The sequence below is a fragment of the Gekko japonicus genome, unplaced genomic scaffold (assembly GCF_001447785.1).
Source record: "Gekko japonicus isolate JY-2015 unplaced genomic scaffold, Gekko_japonicus_V1.1 scaffold142, whole genome shotgun sequence".
In the NCBI taxonomy this organism is placed as follows: domain Eukaryota; kingdom Metazoa; phylum Chordata; class Lepidosauria; order Squamata; family Gekkonidae; genus Gekko; species Gekko japonicus.
The window spans coordinates 335,215-351,116 of record NW_015174848.1 but is presented as its reverse complement, the minus strand read 5'-3'; the positions used below and the strand labels follow the sequence as shown (position 1 = coordinate 351,116).

The 15,902-nt window shown below is 50.1% G+C and overlaps 1 protein-coding gene across 3 annotated transcripts in view; it reads right to left on the bottom strand.

The window, feature by feature from the left end:
• The window catches only part of SETDB1 (SET domain, bifurcated 1), a 68,263-nt gene extending 53,245 nt beyond the window's left edge, over positions 1-15,018 (bottom strand). For 2 of the 3 annotated variants that reach the window (XM_015424517.1, XM_015424519.1), the window contains exons 1-7: positions 14,894-14,964; positions 14,425-14,458; positions 10,903-11,128; positions 7,043-7,200; positions 6,845-6,882; positions 4,899-4,986; positions 3,247-3,375 (exon numbers count right to left, since the gene is read on the bottom strand). In XM_015424517.1, the coding sequence (XP_015280003.1) occupies positions 3,247-3,375; positions 4,899-4,986; positions 6,845-6,882; positions 7,043-7,200; positions 10,903-11,128; positions 14,425-14,431 (646 nt within the window). In that variant the 5' untranslated portion in view covers positions 14,432-14,458; positions 14,894-14,964. Of the gene's footprint in view, positions 1-3,246; positions 3,376-4,898; positions 4,987-6,844; positions 6,883-7,042; positions 7,201-10,902; positions 11,129-14,424; positions 14,459-14,893; positions 14,965-15,003 lie in introns of those variants that run through there. The other variant, XM_015424518.1, reaches the window with a different exon arrangement.
• Between the last annotated feature and the right edge of the window lie 884 nt (positions 15,019-15,902).

Below are 15,902 nucleotides of genomic sequence, written 5' to 3'. Positions count from 1 at the left end.
AGCGCTGCCAAATGCAGCCGGGGGGCGGGGAATCCCCCGTTTCGGAGCCCCGATTCCCGGCGCGCCGGAATCGGGGCCCGGGGGAAACCCCACCCCGCGTGCGCGTCACCCGGAAGTGACGTCACACGCTGGGGGCGGAGCCACGCCATTTGAGGGGAAAACTCTTTGTTTTCCCCTCAAACGGCGTGGCCCCGCTCAGCGTGTGACGTCACTTCTGGTGACGTCCTGGCGGCACGCGCGCGCATCCCCCCAACAGCTCCCGGACAGGACGGACGGTCCCCCGCCGGTAAGAAATTGAGATTTGGCAACCCTAGGGCTGTGCCACCAGAGGCCTACTAGGCCCAGGGGGCCTGGCTAGCAGTAGGTGAGGCTGGGCCTACAACTCCCAGAAGCCCCTGAGAGGTTTTGGAGCCAAAATGGACCAATAGGGAAGAAGAAAGCTGGGGAACAAAAGGGCTGGTGCCAAAGCAGAAGCTGTTCTTTCTTCCAGAGGGCAGAGCCAGAGGGAAGGCTGCTGCAGGAAGAAACCCTCATCCTGAGGGAAGGGTGAGTCGTCTAGTGCCACTTGGTATAGTGAGCTAGGGACAGTATATATTTAGACGCGTTACGGCATTTGATTTCTTTTCTTTTCACCCACTTAACTGTTATTATTCTGCACCTTGTTTGTTTGACCTCCTATAAAATAAACCTTTTCCTTGTTGCTTACTCTGCCTGGTCCTCACGCCTGTTATTTGGCCAAAAGGGAGGTCTGAAGGTCCTGGGAGGGGTGCTCTGGGCCTTCTCAAGGGAACCTAAATCCAGAGTGGTGGCAGCGTCAAGTGACACCCCCCCACGTGAGCCATGACAGGCCGGGTGGGGATCTTTCCAACAGGGCTTCTGATTGGCCGTTCAGGATTCTAAAAGTGATGTTTTTCAAGTAAATATGTAATTATATACCTTTTTACATCAGCTAGAATATTGTTAGCCAAAAAATGGAAACAGGAAGAACTGCCCTCAAAAAAAGAAGTAATTGATAAAATTTTGTCAGTAGCTGAAATGGACAAATTAAGTTTAACATGAAAAGGTAATAGCAAAGAGACTTTTGAAAAAAGATGGAAAAAATTCTATGTATGGCTGGATAAGGAGAATATGTATGACTCGCAAGAATGTTAAATGTAAACCGATGATATGATGTATACTGAAATTTTTTAAAAATAAACTTATTAACAAAAAAAGGATTCTAAAAGTGTCGTTTTTGAGAGCAGCGGCCACCACGGCGCAAGGATCTTCACTGAAGGTTAGCTACGGCAGCTGCTTTGTGGCCATTTCGGCCTTCTGCGGGCTCAGGAGAGGTTGGGGAAACCCCCCCCCCCCAACGTATAACCACAGGCCTCTTTAAAGAACTACAATTCCCAGAGGCCTTTGGGTGGACTGTTCAGCCCATTCGGAAATCTTTCTCCATTTGATCCTCTGGATGTGCCGTAACTTTTGCCGTTAAGCGTCCCGTTTCGGCAGAAACAAGAAGCAACCGCAAACGCCACCAGTTGTCGTGGGCCAGCTTGACCAGCCTGAGTCCCGTGCGCCTGAAGACTCCTCGGGAGTCGAGGGAACCACGTGCAGCCAGCTCTGAACCAGCTCTGAACCAGCTACAGATACAGGAGCCTCAAGATTCATTGCCAGCCCACCCACGCCTAGCTCTGAGGTAGCCGACAAAGCACAGCGGCAGGAAAGTGGCTCACCGGGCTCACCCCCCTAATTGAACAGCGAAGGGAAAAGCTCCGGCAAGACTTAAGGACATGCAGACAAGAGTGCTTGCCTCTTGGCTCGGCACCAGCTGGTTAATGACAGCAGTTCTGACTTCTGAGTAAGTGCAGAAGCACCTCCGAGCAGATGGCTGCAAATCAGGCTTCTTAAGGAATTGCCTATATAAGTCAGACCTGGAGAACTGTGGGTTATGGAAGCAACTCGTCACAACCCTGTGAACTTTGCGACCACAACTCTGGACTCTGCCTGCCTCCTGTGACCTTTGGACTGACCCTCGACTCTGCTTTTTGGACCTGCCTGAACCTTGCTGATCAACGACCTCGGACTGTCTTTCCGGAACGACCCATGAACTCTGACTGCTGCTAAACTGGTATCAGACCCCTGGACTGGACACTTGACTGTGATCTAGCTCTGTGGCTTAACTCTGTGGCCCTGCTCTGCCTGTATCCCAGGACACCTGTCTTTTTATCCAGCCAGATGGAAAACAGCAAAACAATCCACTGACTGTGTCATGATCTGTGTAGGCCTGGGAGAAAGGCCTAGAGGCCTGTGTGGGAGTGGAAAGCAGACAGCCTATAAACCCCACAATGCTTAGCGACGGTTGTAGCCAATCGGTGTACAGAGATTGTGTGAGGAGATTCTAATTTAAGCTTTCTGAACTGTGAATCAGTGTTCTTTCTTTTGCTCTTCTGCGGTCTTCCCTCTCACAGAGTTAAACTGTCTGGTCTGAGGAGAAAGATCCCTCACTTGGGACAGTAGTAACCAGTTAAGTGAACTAGGTAGCCGCATTAGATTTGGTTATTTTTGCCTTTAAACACTGTTATATATTTTAAGGAGCTGCGGTGGCTCAAGTGGTTAAGACGCTGAACTGCAGGCTGTGAAAGGTCAGTAGTTCAGCAGTTCGAGACCCGGGTGCTGCATGACGGAGTGAGCTCCCGTCTCTAGTTCTAGCTCCTGCCAACCTAGCAGTTCGAAAGGAGAGAGGGTTTTTTAGTCACGCGGGATCCTTGGGTATGTCTTATGTATTACTGTTTTTAAAATTGTTTTACTATGTTTTATTGCACTGTGTGCCATACTGGTGTAAGCCGCCCTGAGCCCGCATGCGGGGAGGGCGGGGTATAAATGTAATTAAATAAATAAATAAATAAAGCAAGAAATTGCAAGTAGATAAATAGGTACCACTTTGGTGGGTAGGTAACAGCGTTCCATGTACCTTGGTGTTTAGTCGTGCCGGCCACATGACCACGGAAACGTCTTCGGACAGCGCTGGCTGTTCGGCTTTGAAACGGAGATGAGCACCGCAACCCTAGAGTTGGACTCGACTGGCTTTCGAGCAAGGGAACCTTTACCTTTTTATTTTGTTTTAGATATCGGCGTGTGTGCCTTGTGGTTAGCTGCCCTGAGCCCGCAGTCCAGTGTGGTGGCCGCTGGAAGTGGCAAACCCCCTCGGGGGGTCATGACAGACCGGCAGCCCACAGGGCTGAAGTGGGCCTGTTCACTCACCTACGATCTGGATCGCGATCAGCGTCCCCTTGTGCCAAGTCTTGGTCCGCTTCTTGCCCAAGACACGGTCGCCCACCGCCAGGTCTCCGTCTTGCATGATTTCGCATCCGGGGCTGACTTGCTGGGATCCTGTCAACAAGAGTTCGAATCAGGCCCCGGCTGGGAGGCGTGGTCTTCAAGAGGGACCCGCCAAACCCCGCCGCCTTTCGACGGCCTGCTCACCTGTTCCCAGCAGTCCCAGCTGCCCAGTTGTTTTGCAAGCCGTGAGCAGCTTTGAAATTGATTTGGGGGAAAGCCAGGGCTATTTCTGGGCAGGAAAGCACAGGAACGGAGTTCCGGCCGGCTCCCAAGTTGGCCACGCCCAGCAGGAACTCATTAGCATAACAGTCCACACCCAACAGCAGGAACTCATTCGGATTGGCTACAGTAGGGGTGTGTGGCCTAGCATGCAAAGGAGTTCCTGCTACAAGAAAAGCCCTGGGTTTGGACAACAAACAAGGTAAACAGAATAAGAAGCAAAAGGTGGGTGTGGCTGGATGACCACACTTCTGGTAACATGGGGGTGCGGCCTAATGGGCTAATGAGCTGTGCTGTCAGGGGTGTGGCCCAATATGCTAATGAGTTCCTGCTTTTGGGTGTGGCCTATTATGCTATTGAGTTCCTGCTGGGCTTTTTCTACAAAAAGAGCCCTGGCCAAAAGCCAACATAGAAGCATAGAGCTGGAAGGGACCTCCGGGGTCATCTAGTCCGATCCCCCGCACAATGCAGGAAATACACAAATACCTCCCCATCCCCACATACCCAGGGACCCCTGATCCATGCCCAGAAGATGACAGAAAACCTCCAGGATCTCCAGCCAAACAGGCCTGGAGAAAAACGGCTTCTGGACCCCGAAGTGGCAATCAGCATTTCCCTGAGCATGTCAGAAAGGGCCACGAGAACTAAGCGCTGCGGCAACCCTTCCGGCCCTCCCTTCTCGTGAACTGCCTCATTCCACAGAACCAGCATGGCTGTCAGATGGCCATCGAGCTTCTGGAGTCCTAGTCCCGCTGGTGGACCTCCTGGTGGCCCCTGGGTTTTGGCCACTGAGTGACCCAGAGTGTTGGACTGGATGGGCCATTGGCCTGATCCAACATGGCTTCTCTTATGTTCTTATGTCTGGGACAGTGATGTTCTGTCTTCTTGGTGCTTCGGGGGCAAGAGTGGGAGGGCTTCTGGAGTTACAGCCCCACTGGTGGACCTCCTGATGGCCCCTGGGTTTTGGCCACTGTGTGACACAGAGTGCTGGACTGGAGGGGCCACTGGCCTGATCCAGTATGGCTTCTCTTACGTTCTTATTTCTGGGGCAGTGATGCTCTGTCTTATTGGTGCTTGGAGGGGGCAAGAGTGGGAGGGCTTCTGGAGTCCTGGCCCTGCTGGTGGACCTCCTGGTGACTCCTGGGTTTTGGCCACTGTGTATGACACAGAGTGCTGGACTGGAGGGGCCACTGGCCTGATCCAACACGGCTTCTCTTACGTTCTTTTTCTATTTTACAGACAGTTTTACGCCGCTTATATCCAACGGCTTGTTTTTTAAATACAGTGGCTCTTAATTATAAGCCACCTTGACTGGGACCCAGAAGACAGGGGATAGAAACATTCCAAATACGTACCCTGGCTGCTGGACTTTTTGTTCACCGCCTCCATAAACTTCTGCACGTCCTGAGCCGATTTCCTCATGGCAGCCATGGCTTCTCGAAGCTGCGGGAAGAGAACAACAAAAAAAAGGAGTCTTGTGGCTTAGCCTTGAAGACCTGAGCAGATTGTTTGTGACATCAGATGCGCTGAATGAGAACCCGCTTCTTTGGAGGCGTGAAATCTGTCCTCGGGTGGGACACGCAAACAGGCAAGGGTATACAGGAGAGAAATATAAATAAAGGAGCCAAAAGGGAAAGCTCAAGATGTTAGTTAGCCTGTCTGTAGCAGGAGAAAAGAGCCAGGGTCCAGTAGCACCTTAAAGACTGACAAAGTTTGTGGCGGGGGGGAGCTTTTGTGAGTCACGGCTCACTTCTTCAGATACCACGAGGTTGATGGGTTTCCGTCTGTGTGGCTAAATGCGATGCCTTCAATGGAGATAGGTAAAGATGGGTAGGCATGCTAATCTGTCTGTAGGAGCAGAAAAGAGCAAGACTCCAGCAGCACCTAGAATCAATGTTCCCTCTAAGCTATGGAGTCTTGTGAGCAAAAATTCTACTTTGTGAGCTACTGGCATCAAAGTTGTGAGCAAGCAACTTGGCTGCTGCATAAATTAGTTTGCTCTGGAGCCCCATCCTTCCTGAGCAAAGACAGAAATGTGTGAGCCAGAGGCTAAAAAACTGTGAGCCAGCTCACACTCACTCGGCTTAGAGGGAACACTGCCTAGAATCAGGCAGGCAGGCAGGCAGGCAGGCATTTATTACGGCGACAAGCCATAGAACACACATGCTTAAATATAACATTCATAACATTCATATAGCTGAATTTAGGACGGTAAAATAAAAACTCTATAAAAATACAGTTGAGCGTAATAAGGTCAAAGAAGAACATAAAACAGAGACTATTAGGCAACGATTATTATATATTTGATCGTGTATTTCGGACGCAGTAGCAGGCTACCCAAAATGTTGCCAGTTTCGGTAATTGTCTGGTTACCATCAATTAACGGTCGGTTACACTGCTCAGCACCTGATTGTCCCACCATATCTGTTATAAGAGGAGTCATATATTTGTCACGGATCTTGTTATACCGGTTACATCTGAGCATCACGTGCTCAATAGTTTCTATCTCTCCTGAGCCGCATCGACAAAGTCTGTATTCAGTAGGGATCCTTTTGAATCTGCCCTCAAGCATCGCAGAGGGGAAAGCCTCACATCTGGCTAATGTGAAGGTTTTCCTACCTAGAATCATAGAATCACAGAATATTAGAGTTGGAAGGGACCTTGCAGGTCATCTAGTCCAGCCCCCTGCACTCTGCAGGAGCACAGCCGAAAGATAGCCCTATAACACACCCGAAAGATGGCCGTCCAGCCTCCGCTTGAAAACATCCAGCGAAGGAGCCTCCACCACCTCCCGAGGCAGACTGTTCCACTGCTCAACCACTCTGACAGGACGTTTCTCCTGATGTTTAGCCGGTATCGACTCCCTCGTAATTCCCACCCACTGGATCCAGTCTTGCAATACAGAGCAAGAGAGAATAGAAAAATACAGATCCGCTCCATCTTCTGCGTGACAGCCCTTCAAATATTTGAAGTCTGCAATCATGTCCCCCTCTAAGCCTTCTCTTTCCCAGGCTAAACTTTAAAGACTAACAAAATTTGTGGCAGGGGAGGAGCTTTCCTGAGTTACTGCTCACTTCTTCAGAAAACAGTGAGCAGTGCTCAAAAAAACTCATACCCTCCTACAAATTTTGTTCGTCTTTAAGATGCTGCTGGACTGGCTCTTTTCTACAGAGGCAGTGACGTTTCCCTCTTAGTCAGTTCCAGAGTTTCTAGAAAAGACCCCAGCTAGGACCGCGTTAGCAAAAACAGAAGTTCTGACAACCACCAGGTCATCAGGCCGACCCAGTTCCGCTCCACTCACCAAAGACTGGTCCTTTGCCGTTTTGTTACTTGTGTCGCCTGCAATTAAGAGGGAGGGAAAAAAACTGTCAACGCATTTATGAAATTGTGTGTGCCGGAGTCAAACAACCGAACAGCTCTTCCTCTCGCAACCCTGCTAGCCAATTTCCCCAAGGATAGCTTCTGGACCGCTGAACCCTGATCTCACAAGAATTCTCACCAGAATCCACACTCATGACATCGTCGTCTTCGTCGGGGATCTCAATCACTTCCATTGGCTTGGAGGACGCGTCGTCCTCGTCGGAGGCGGTCTCGCAATATTCCAGGCCCAAGCTGGTGTAGACGTCTTTCACGAGCACTTCGCATTTGTCAACGGCTCTGCGGGGTCAGAGACTCAGAGTGAGGGAGCGTATGTGTCCAGACTGAACGAGACCGGCGTCTGCTCGCCTGTTTTCAGCACTGTATCCTGGGAAGCTAGGGCTTCGATGGATCCTACCTTGTAAAAAGCTACTCTCCTACGGCGAGTACGAACTGCTCGCGGGAGACCAGCCGGGAAAGTTTCTATTGCTGGAAAGTCAGCTGTATAAAAAAATAAACTCCACAGAGGGGATAAGAACATAAGGAGAGCCTTGCTGGATCAGACCAGTGAAGATCTATCTAGTCCTCCATCCTGTCTCACATAGAGGCAAACTAGTTCCTCTGGAGGGCCAACAAACAGGGCAGAGAGGCCAAGGCCTTCCCCTGCTGGGGAAGACCAGAAGAGCCCTGCTGGGTCAGACCAGTGAGGGTCCATCCAGTCCAGCCTCCTGTCTCACACAATGGCCAACCAGTTCCTCTGGAGGGCCAACAAAAGGGCAGAGAGGCAGAGGCCTTCCCCTGAGAAGAACACCTTGAGCCTGCCAAAGGTTGACGCTAACCAAAATGGCCCCGCGCCTTAGCACGTTTAGATCTTGATGGCATTCCCAGGCAGCAGGAGGAAGCCAAGATATCTGAACTCTCATCTGGTTCTCTGGAAAAAAAACAGAGTCTCAACTTCACAGGCTACACAGAGACCAGCCTGGGAGTCGCAGTTATGCTGTTTTCCCTCAAGAAGACAAAAATGTTGGATTTTTGAACTCAGAGGGCCTTACTGTCTGCTGAGCCTCCGGCACTGCTGCCATGACTGGTGGGTGGGTGGGGGGAGATGTTGGTCTGCCTCTGTGCCGGAATCTTAAGTTTCATTTCTTCTATACTCTTCTTAGCTTCAGCTGCTGACCTTGGTACCTTGTGACCGCTTTCCCCCGGGAACGTAGACCCATTAGGTTAGGTGGGCTTTTGCTTGTTCCCTGATTGAACCCGGGCCATCAAGGGACCCCTTTTGAATTACGTATAACTCCCCGCTGGCGCGCTTTCCAGCAGTTCTAACACAGAATGTATGCACAAAGGACCTGCTTTTACTGTACTCAATAAACTTTACTCTTTTGAATAAAAAGAAGAAGAGGAGATTGGATTTATAGCCCGCCCTTCACTACCCAAAGAAGTCTCAGAGCGGCTTGCAACCTCCTTTCCCTTCCCCTCCCCCAACAAACGTCCTGTGAGGCAGGTGGGGCTGAGAGAGCTCTGATAGAAACTGCTCTTTTTCAAGAACAGCTCTTGACAGAACTTGTGATTGACCCAAGGTCCCACCAGCAGCTGCAAGTGGAGGAGTGGGGAATCAAGCCCGGTTCTCCCAGATTAGAGTCTGCGCACTTAACCACTACACCAAACTGGCTCACTCTTGGGTTGTTGGGAGCTGTGGGGATCTGACAATTACGATGCTCAACCAAGCTTGTATCCCGCCATTCCTCACTTAAATAAATAGCAGAAATAGACAGATTGCCTAAGAACCCAGCAGCTGCAAGTGGACAACTGGGGAATCAAACCTGGTTCTCCCAGATTAGCGTCTGCACACTTCACCACTACACCAAACTCAGAAAAAAGGTCAGTAAAGGAAGAACACGACAGAGGTTGTAACGATTTCATGTTTATGTGTGTGTGTGTCTTTAAAAGTTTGGTTTATATTGCTGTGTGATGACAATCTAGAATGCTGAAATAGGCGAGTGGTGTGACTGGTGAGTGACAGAGAGGGGGAGGGGTTTTGGATTGGATGCTGTGTGGATGATTTGAGTGTCTATCAGGGGTGACTGTTAGAGTGGAGACAGTTTATGATGACAGTTGAGAAAGTTAGTGAGATGACTGTGGAGTAAAACAGAGTCAGCAGAGAGTGCTGTGTGAAAGCAGTTGTTATAAGTTCTGTTTAGTAAAAGAGTTAAGCAGTTTGTTCTTTTAAGGTCTGAGAGTTAAGAGCTGGGCATGAAAGAAAGTGACCAGCAGTTCTGTGTTGAAACAAATATAAGCTGAAGTTGAATGTATAAGAAACAGTTAACATATATGGCCTAAGGAAAATATTGTTACATAGTGACATGCCCAGAGCCCTGTCAGTGAAGAGAAAAGTGTGTGAAACGGCAAATAAATCTACTTTTATTTAAGATAACAGTTCTGAACGAAATTCCTCAGGAAATAACACATAGTCCTTCATGAATGCCTAGACCCTGGGCCACATTACCAAACCAGAAGAAGAAATATATTATAGTAAGAGGCTGGGAAAGCCTTAAATTTCCCTGGTGGCGGCGAGAATACCCTACAGAGTAAAAACATAAGAACTTTTAAAGGCAAACCAGACCTCCCCAAATAAGAGGTCGTCACAGAGGTCTATAAAACTATGCATGGTATGGACACAGTCACAAAATCACAAAACTGCGACTGACTTATTTCGGCCATGTCATGTGGAAGAACTCGCTAGAAAAAGCAGTTATGCTTGGACTGGTTAGCAGGAAAAGGAAACCTGGCTGCCAAATAACATGGCGGCTAGACACCATAAAAGTCGGCACCAGCCCGAGCATGGAACGACTCAAGGAAACAGTACAAGATCGGAAAACGTGGAGAGAGCTGGCCCACAGAATCGCCAAGAGTCAAACAAGACCGAATGGCTAACAACAACAACGGAGACATCCCATAATACTAGAATCTGGAGTCACCCACTGAAGCTGGATGGGTGGTAAATTCAGGACAGGCACAAGGAAATACTGCTTTGCACAGCGCGCAGGGAAACTGTGGAACTCACCGCCACAGGATGCAGACATGGCTGCCAACTTGGGGAATGGACAAATTCGTGGAGGACTGGGCGATCACTGGCTACTAGTCACGATGGATATCTACTCCCTCCCATACCAGAGGCTGTACGACTCCTTAAATCGGTTTCTGGGGATCAGGAGGTGGGAGGATGCCGTTGGAGGGAAATTCCTAGAGGCACCTGGTCAGCCACTATGTGAATATAATGCTGGACCTGTTGGGCCTTTGGTCTGATTCATAAGGGCTCTGCTTAAGCTCTTATGTTCTAAACAGCAGCTGCTGATGTGTCAAAATCACTTAAATTGTGAGCAAATGTTAGCAAATATATATACCCACACCCATGCACAGAAAGGCATGTCTTTTGCAAGTCACCTTGGGAAAGGAAGGATACTAATATCTTAAATAAATCACTGCAAGCTGCTTTTGGGGCCTTGTGTGCGAAGGAAGAAGAAGGAGAGAAGTGATTGGATTTATACCCCGCCCGTCACTCGGCGTCTCAGAACGGCTTACAAACTCCTTTCCCTTCCCCTCCCCTCAACAGACCCCCTGTGTAAGGCAGGTGGGGCTGAGAGAGCTCTGCGAGAGCTGCTCCTGAGAAAACAGCTCAGAACTTGTGACTGACCCAAGGTCACACCAGCAGCTGCAAGTGCAGGAGCAGTGACTCAAACCCGGTTCTCCCACATTAGAGTCTGGGCTCCTTTCCCCTTCCCTTCCCCACAACAGACACCCTGTGAGGTCGGTGGGGCTGAGAGAGCTCTTTCGAGGACTGCTCCTGAGAGGACAGCTCCGAGAGAACTCGTGACTGACCCAAGGTCACCCCAGCAGCTGCATGGGGAGGAGTGGGGCATCAAACCCGGTTCTCCCAGATTAGAGTCCACCGCTCTTAACCACTACACCAAACTGGCAGTAGATTCACAGTCAGCTGCTTACTTCTCGGCATTTTCCAGGAGCTGGTCCACATGAGCCACTTCGTCCTCTTTCTGCTTCACGTACTCCTCCAGGTTCTTCAGCTCCTCCTTCCACCGCCGGACCCGCTCCGACTTCTCCAGCTCCTCCTCGATGAACTGCCGGAGCTCCTCCATGGAGATGCCCAGCTCCTCCGTCACCTCGCGCTGCAGCTCCACCATGTCCTGTGAGTCTGCCATGGCGGCAGAAACTGCAGTGGGGAACAAGAGGGGCGGGGGGGGGGGCTGAGATGATGTGGCTCCTGGACGGCCTCTTTCTTTCTTTCTTTCCTTTTTCCTGTTTATTTTCCATATTTTCCACCCAAAGACAAACATTTCATCATTCTCTTACATTATATAGATTTTCAGAGTTATTAAATCTCATTACATTTCTTATACAAATTATTAACTACTTGCTTGTTTATTAAACCATTAGAAGAAGAAGAAGAAGAGATTGGATTTATACCCCTGGCCCTTCACTTGGAGTCTCAGAGCGGCTTACAAACTCCTCTCCCTTCCCCTCCCCACAACAGACACCCTGTGAGGTAGGCGGGGCTGAGAGAGCTCTGACAGAAACGGCTCTTTTTCAAGGACAGCTGTGCCAGAGCTTGTGACGGACCCAAGGTCACATCAGCAGGTGCAAGTGGAGGAGTGGGGAGTCAAACCCGGTTCTCCCAGATTAGAGTCCGCGCACTTAACCACAACACCAAACTGGCTCTGGTTACTTGTCTTATCCAGTTGTATACCCCTGACCATCTTTTATTCTGAATTTTGTGGTCTTTAGGTAAAGGTAAAGGTTCCCTTTCTCGAAAGCCAGTCGAATCCAAATCTAGGGTTGCGGTGCTCATCTCCGTTTCAAAGCCAAAGAGCCAGCGCTGTCCGAAGACATTTCCTTGCAGTTCAGCGTCTTAACCACTTGAGCCACCGCAGCTTTAAAGAAGTGGTGGTCTTTACCTTGCAGTTCAGCGTCTTAACCACTTTAGCCTGCAGTTCAGCGTCTTAACCACTTGAGCCACCGCAGCTTTAAAGAAGTGGTGGTCTTTACCTTGCAGTTCAGCGTCTTAACCACTTTAGCCTGCAGTTCAGCGTCTTAACCACTTGAGCCACCGCAGCTTTAAAGAAGTGGTGGTCTTTACCTTGAAGTAATAAACTCAATTTATCCAATTGTGCTAATTCTAAAATTTTTGATATGAAGTCCTCTTTTCAGGGTATTTTATCTGTCTTCCAGTTTTTGGCCACTAATATTCGTGCAGCTGTTATAATATATACTAATAGATATATATATCTTGCTTTACATAACCTTTTGGGACAATATTCAGCAAATAGATTTAAGGCGTTGGCTCAACTTCTATGTTCAATATTTCTAGGATAATTTTATGTACCATTTTCCAATATTTTTGTATTTCCCTGCATTTCCACCACATGTGATAAAAGGTCCCCACATTCGATTTACATTTCCAACATCTGTTAGACATTTGGGGAGAACACTTTGCAATTTTATCTAGGGACCATTTACCACCTGTGAAACATTTTATAGATATTTTCTTTAAAGGAAATAGCTCTCATAAATTTAATAGATTTCCATATTGTGCTGGACGGCCTCTTTCTTATGTGGATTCACAACCACTGTTCCCTCTAAGCTGAGTTAGTGTGAGCTAGCTCACAGGGGTTTTTTAGCCTCCGGCTCACACGTTTTTGTCTTAGCTCAGGAAGAATGGCTCCAGAGCAAACTAATTTATGCAGCAGCCCAATCGCTCGCTCACTTTAATGCCAGTAGCTCACAAAGTAGAATGTTTGCTCACAAGACTCCACAACAGAGGGAGCGTTGATCACAACCCCTCCTCAAGAGTAGCCCTGTTAGTCTGTCTGAGCAAGAGTCCTGTAGCATCTTAAAGACTAACAACATTTGTGGCAGGGGATGAGCTTTCGCGAGTCACCACTCACTTCTTCAGATGCAGTCCATCTGCCCTTATATATCGGAAAGTGGAGTGATTTCAGATGCTAAATGATATTAGCAAACAAATGACAATAGCAGGTGAATGACAACAGCAGGTGTGATTGGATGAGGTGTGATATGCAGAGGAGGAGTAGTAATGAGACTGGAAACCTAGGTCTCGATTCAGTCCAGGAGAATGCATTGTCCTGAGCTTCACGCTTACTACCCCTCTGCATATCGCACTTAATCATGTCCTTCGGCATCTGAAATCACCCCAGTCTGCAAAGATATAAGGACAGATGGTCTCACATTCTAGCTGTATTTGAAGAAGTGAGCACTGAATACAAGCATGGACAGCTTCAAGAAGGAATTAGATAAACATATGAAGCAGAGGTCCATCAGTGGCTATAGCCACAAGGTATAGACAGGGACTCTCAGTCTGGGGCAAGGGATGCTCTGTGTTCTTGGTGCTTGCGGGGGGGGGGGCAACAGTGGGAGGGCTTCTGGTGTCCTGGCCTCACTGCTGGACCTCCTGGTGGCACCTGGCATTTTTGGCCGCTGTGTGACAGATTGTTGGACTGGATGGGCCACTGGCCTGATCCAACATTGGCTCCTCTTATGTTCTTATGAAAGCTCATCCCCTGCCACAAATTTTGCTAGTCTTTAAGGAGCTCCTCGACTCTAACCCCCTCTTCAGTCACCCAGCCTTTCTTTCATCCCGGGCATGCACAGATCGGGTTGCAAACTCTAGCTTGGGAAATTCCTGGAACACTCGGGGTGGAGCCTGGGGGACCTCGTTGAGGTTTAATGCCATAGAGCCCACGCTCTAAAGCAGCCATTTTCCCCAGCGGAACTGATCTCTGTCGCCTGGAGACCAGTTGTAATTCCAGATCTCCAGGCCCGCCTGGAAGCTGGCAACCGTATACACAGAGCAGATTGCTGGCCCCACTGAATAAACAGTCTTACAGCAGGTCCTCCCCACGGACCCACACTCTTCACCCCAAGGCAACCGTACCACATTTTAACACCCTTCCCCCACATCCAGCCACCAAGGCATCCACCACAGTTCTGCCGTGCTTCTCGAAAACTATTTTAGAAGAGGAGGAGGAGATTGGATTTATACCCCATGGCCCTTCACTACCGAAGGGTGTCTCAGAGTGGCCTACAAACTCCTTTCCTTTCCCCTCCCCACAACAGACACCCCGTGAGGCAGGTGGGGCTGAGAGAGCTCTGACAGAAACTGCTCTTTCAAGGACAGCTCTTGTCAGAACTACGGCTTGCCCAAGGTCACACCAGCAGGTGCAAGTGGAGGAGTGGGGGAATCAAACCCGGTTCTCCCAGATCAGAGTCCGCGCATTTCACCACTACACCAGACTGGCCATTGAAGTCTCCTTCCAATGCGCGTACATAGTACCCCCCAATGCATGCAATTCAGTTCTGCGCGGTCTAACCACTTCCCTATTGCCCGTCTCACAGACACAACAGGACCCCTGCCCCCCCAAAAAACCTCCCCCTCCCCCCCCCCCAGCTCCTCACCCACCATCCCACCCCCTTCCCTTCCCTAACCCTCACCATTCATCTTGAGAGGCGGGCACTGTCTTCACTCCTGTGGGAACAAAAAAAAAATGGAGGAGTTGGAGCAATGTGGCACAACATCCCTCCCGGTGGCCCTCGGAAGTCGTGTGGCGGTGGTCTAGGAACCTCCTGATTGCTATGGTATATCGCCATAGAGATTTGGAGAGTCCCTAGAGAGTCCCATGGTGCCATGTCCCTCCTTGCCCCCCCTTCCTTCCTCCCTCCCTCCCTTTTGGCTCCAGCTTAGGAAATGCCTGGAGATTTGGGAGCGTGGCCAGGGGAGGGGGCTCAGATGGGATGCCCCCCCCCCCATAGCTGCCTTATCTTCCAGGGCAATGGAGGTCAGCTCTAACTCCAGGGGAGCTCCCGCCCCCAACTGGAGGGTGGCAACCCTAGGGGCAGAGAGTTTGCAAGGGCCCTGCCCCACCCAGGTAAATGGGTGTCCCCCTCCCGCCCCAATCCTCACCTGTCCCCCAAGTGGGGGAAGGGAAGGGGGGAAATTTCTCCCCCCCAGAAATCAATTGAACCTGAAAAGTGGGGAGGGTGAGGGGGTGGGACAAAAAGCGGAAGTCGCACCCACGTGCTTCCGAGGGAAGGGGCCTATCAGGTCCCCAGAGGCGTTGAGGGTTTTTTTTTTTAACTTCCTTCTCCCCGCCTCTGTTCCGGTAGGCGCATGCGCAGCCGCGAGATCGCGGGTCAAAGCATCTTAGGAACCGCAGGCTTCCTGGACGCATGCGCTCCAAAGCGGAGCAGCCCGGAGAAGAGTGAGTACGCATGCGCTGTTGGGAAGCGAGCGAGAGAGCGCTGCTCGGCGACGGTTCTCCCGGAGGGCGGCGGAGAAGGCAAAGCGCGCAGGCGCTGTGGGCCGGGCATTTAAAGGGCCAGCGTCTCGCCTCGGTCGTTCGTCTTTGAATTCACGTTTGTTGCGGGTTTCGGCTCTTCGTCTATTCAGTTCTGCAGTTAATTCGCCTATTCAGTTCATCGAAATTCTGCAACGCGGTTTCCCCCTCGTCTGTCTTCATGCATCCTAAGCGTTAGGGGCTGAGCTAAAAAGAGAGAGGGGAGCTCAAAGTGACTTAAGCCAGGGGGAAAAGTTTGGCTCCAGTGGCACTTTCAAGACCAACACTGTTTAATTCTGCCTATCAGCTTTCCTGTGCATGCGCACTTCTTTAGATATTTATTTATTTATTTATCAAACTTATACCCAGCCCTACTTATAAAAAGGTCAAGGTTCCCTTGCTCGAAAGCCAGTCGAGTCCGACTCTAGGGCTGCGGTGCTCATCTCCGTTTCCAAGCCGAAGAGCCAGCGCTGTCCGAAGACGTTTCCGTGGTCATGTGGCCGGCATGACTAAACACCAAGCGGAACGCTGTGACCTTCCCACCGAAGTGGTACCTATTTATCTACTGGCAATTTCTTGCTTTCGAACGGCTAGGTTGGCAGGAGCTGGAACTAGAGACGGGAGCTCACTCCGTCA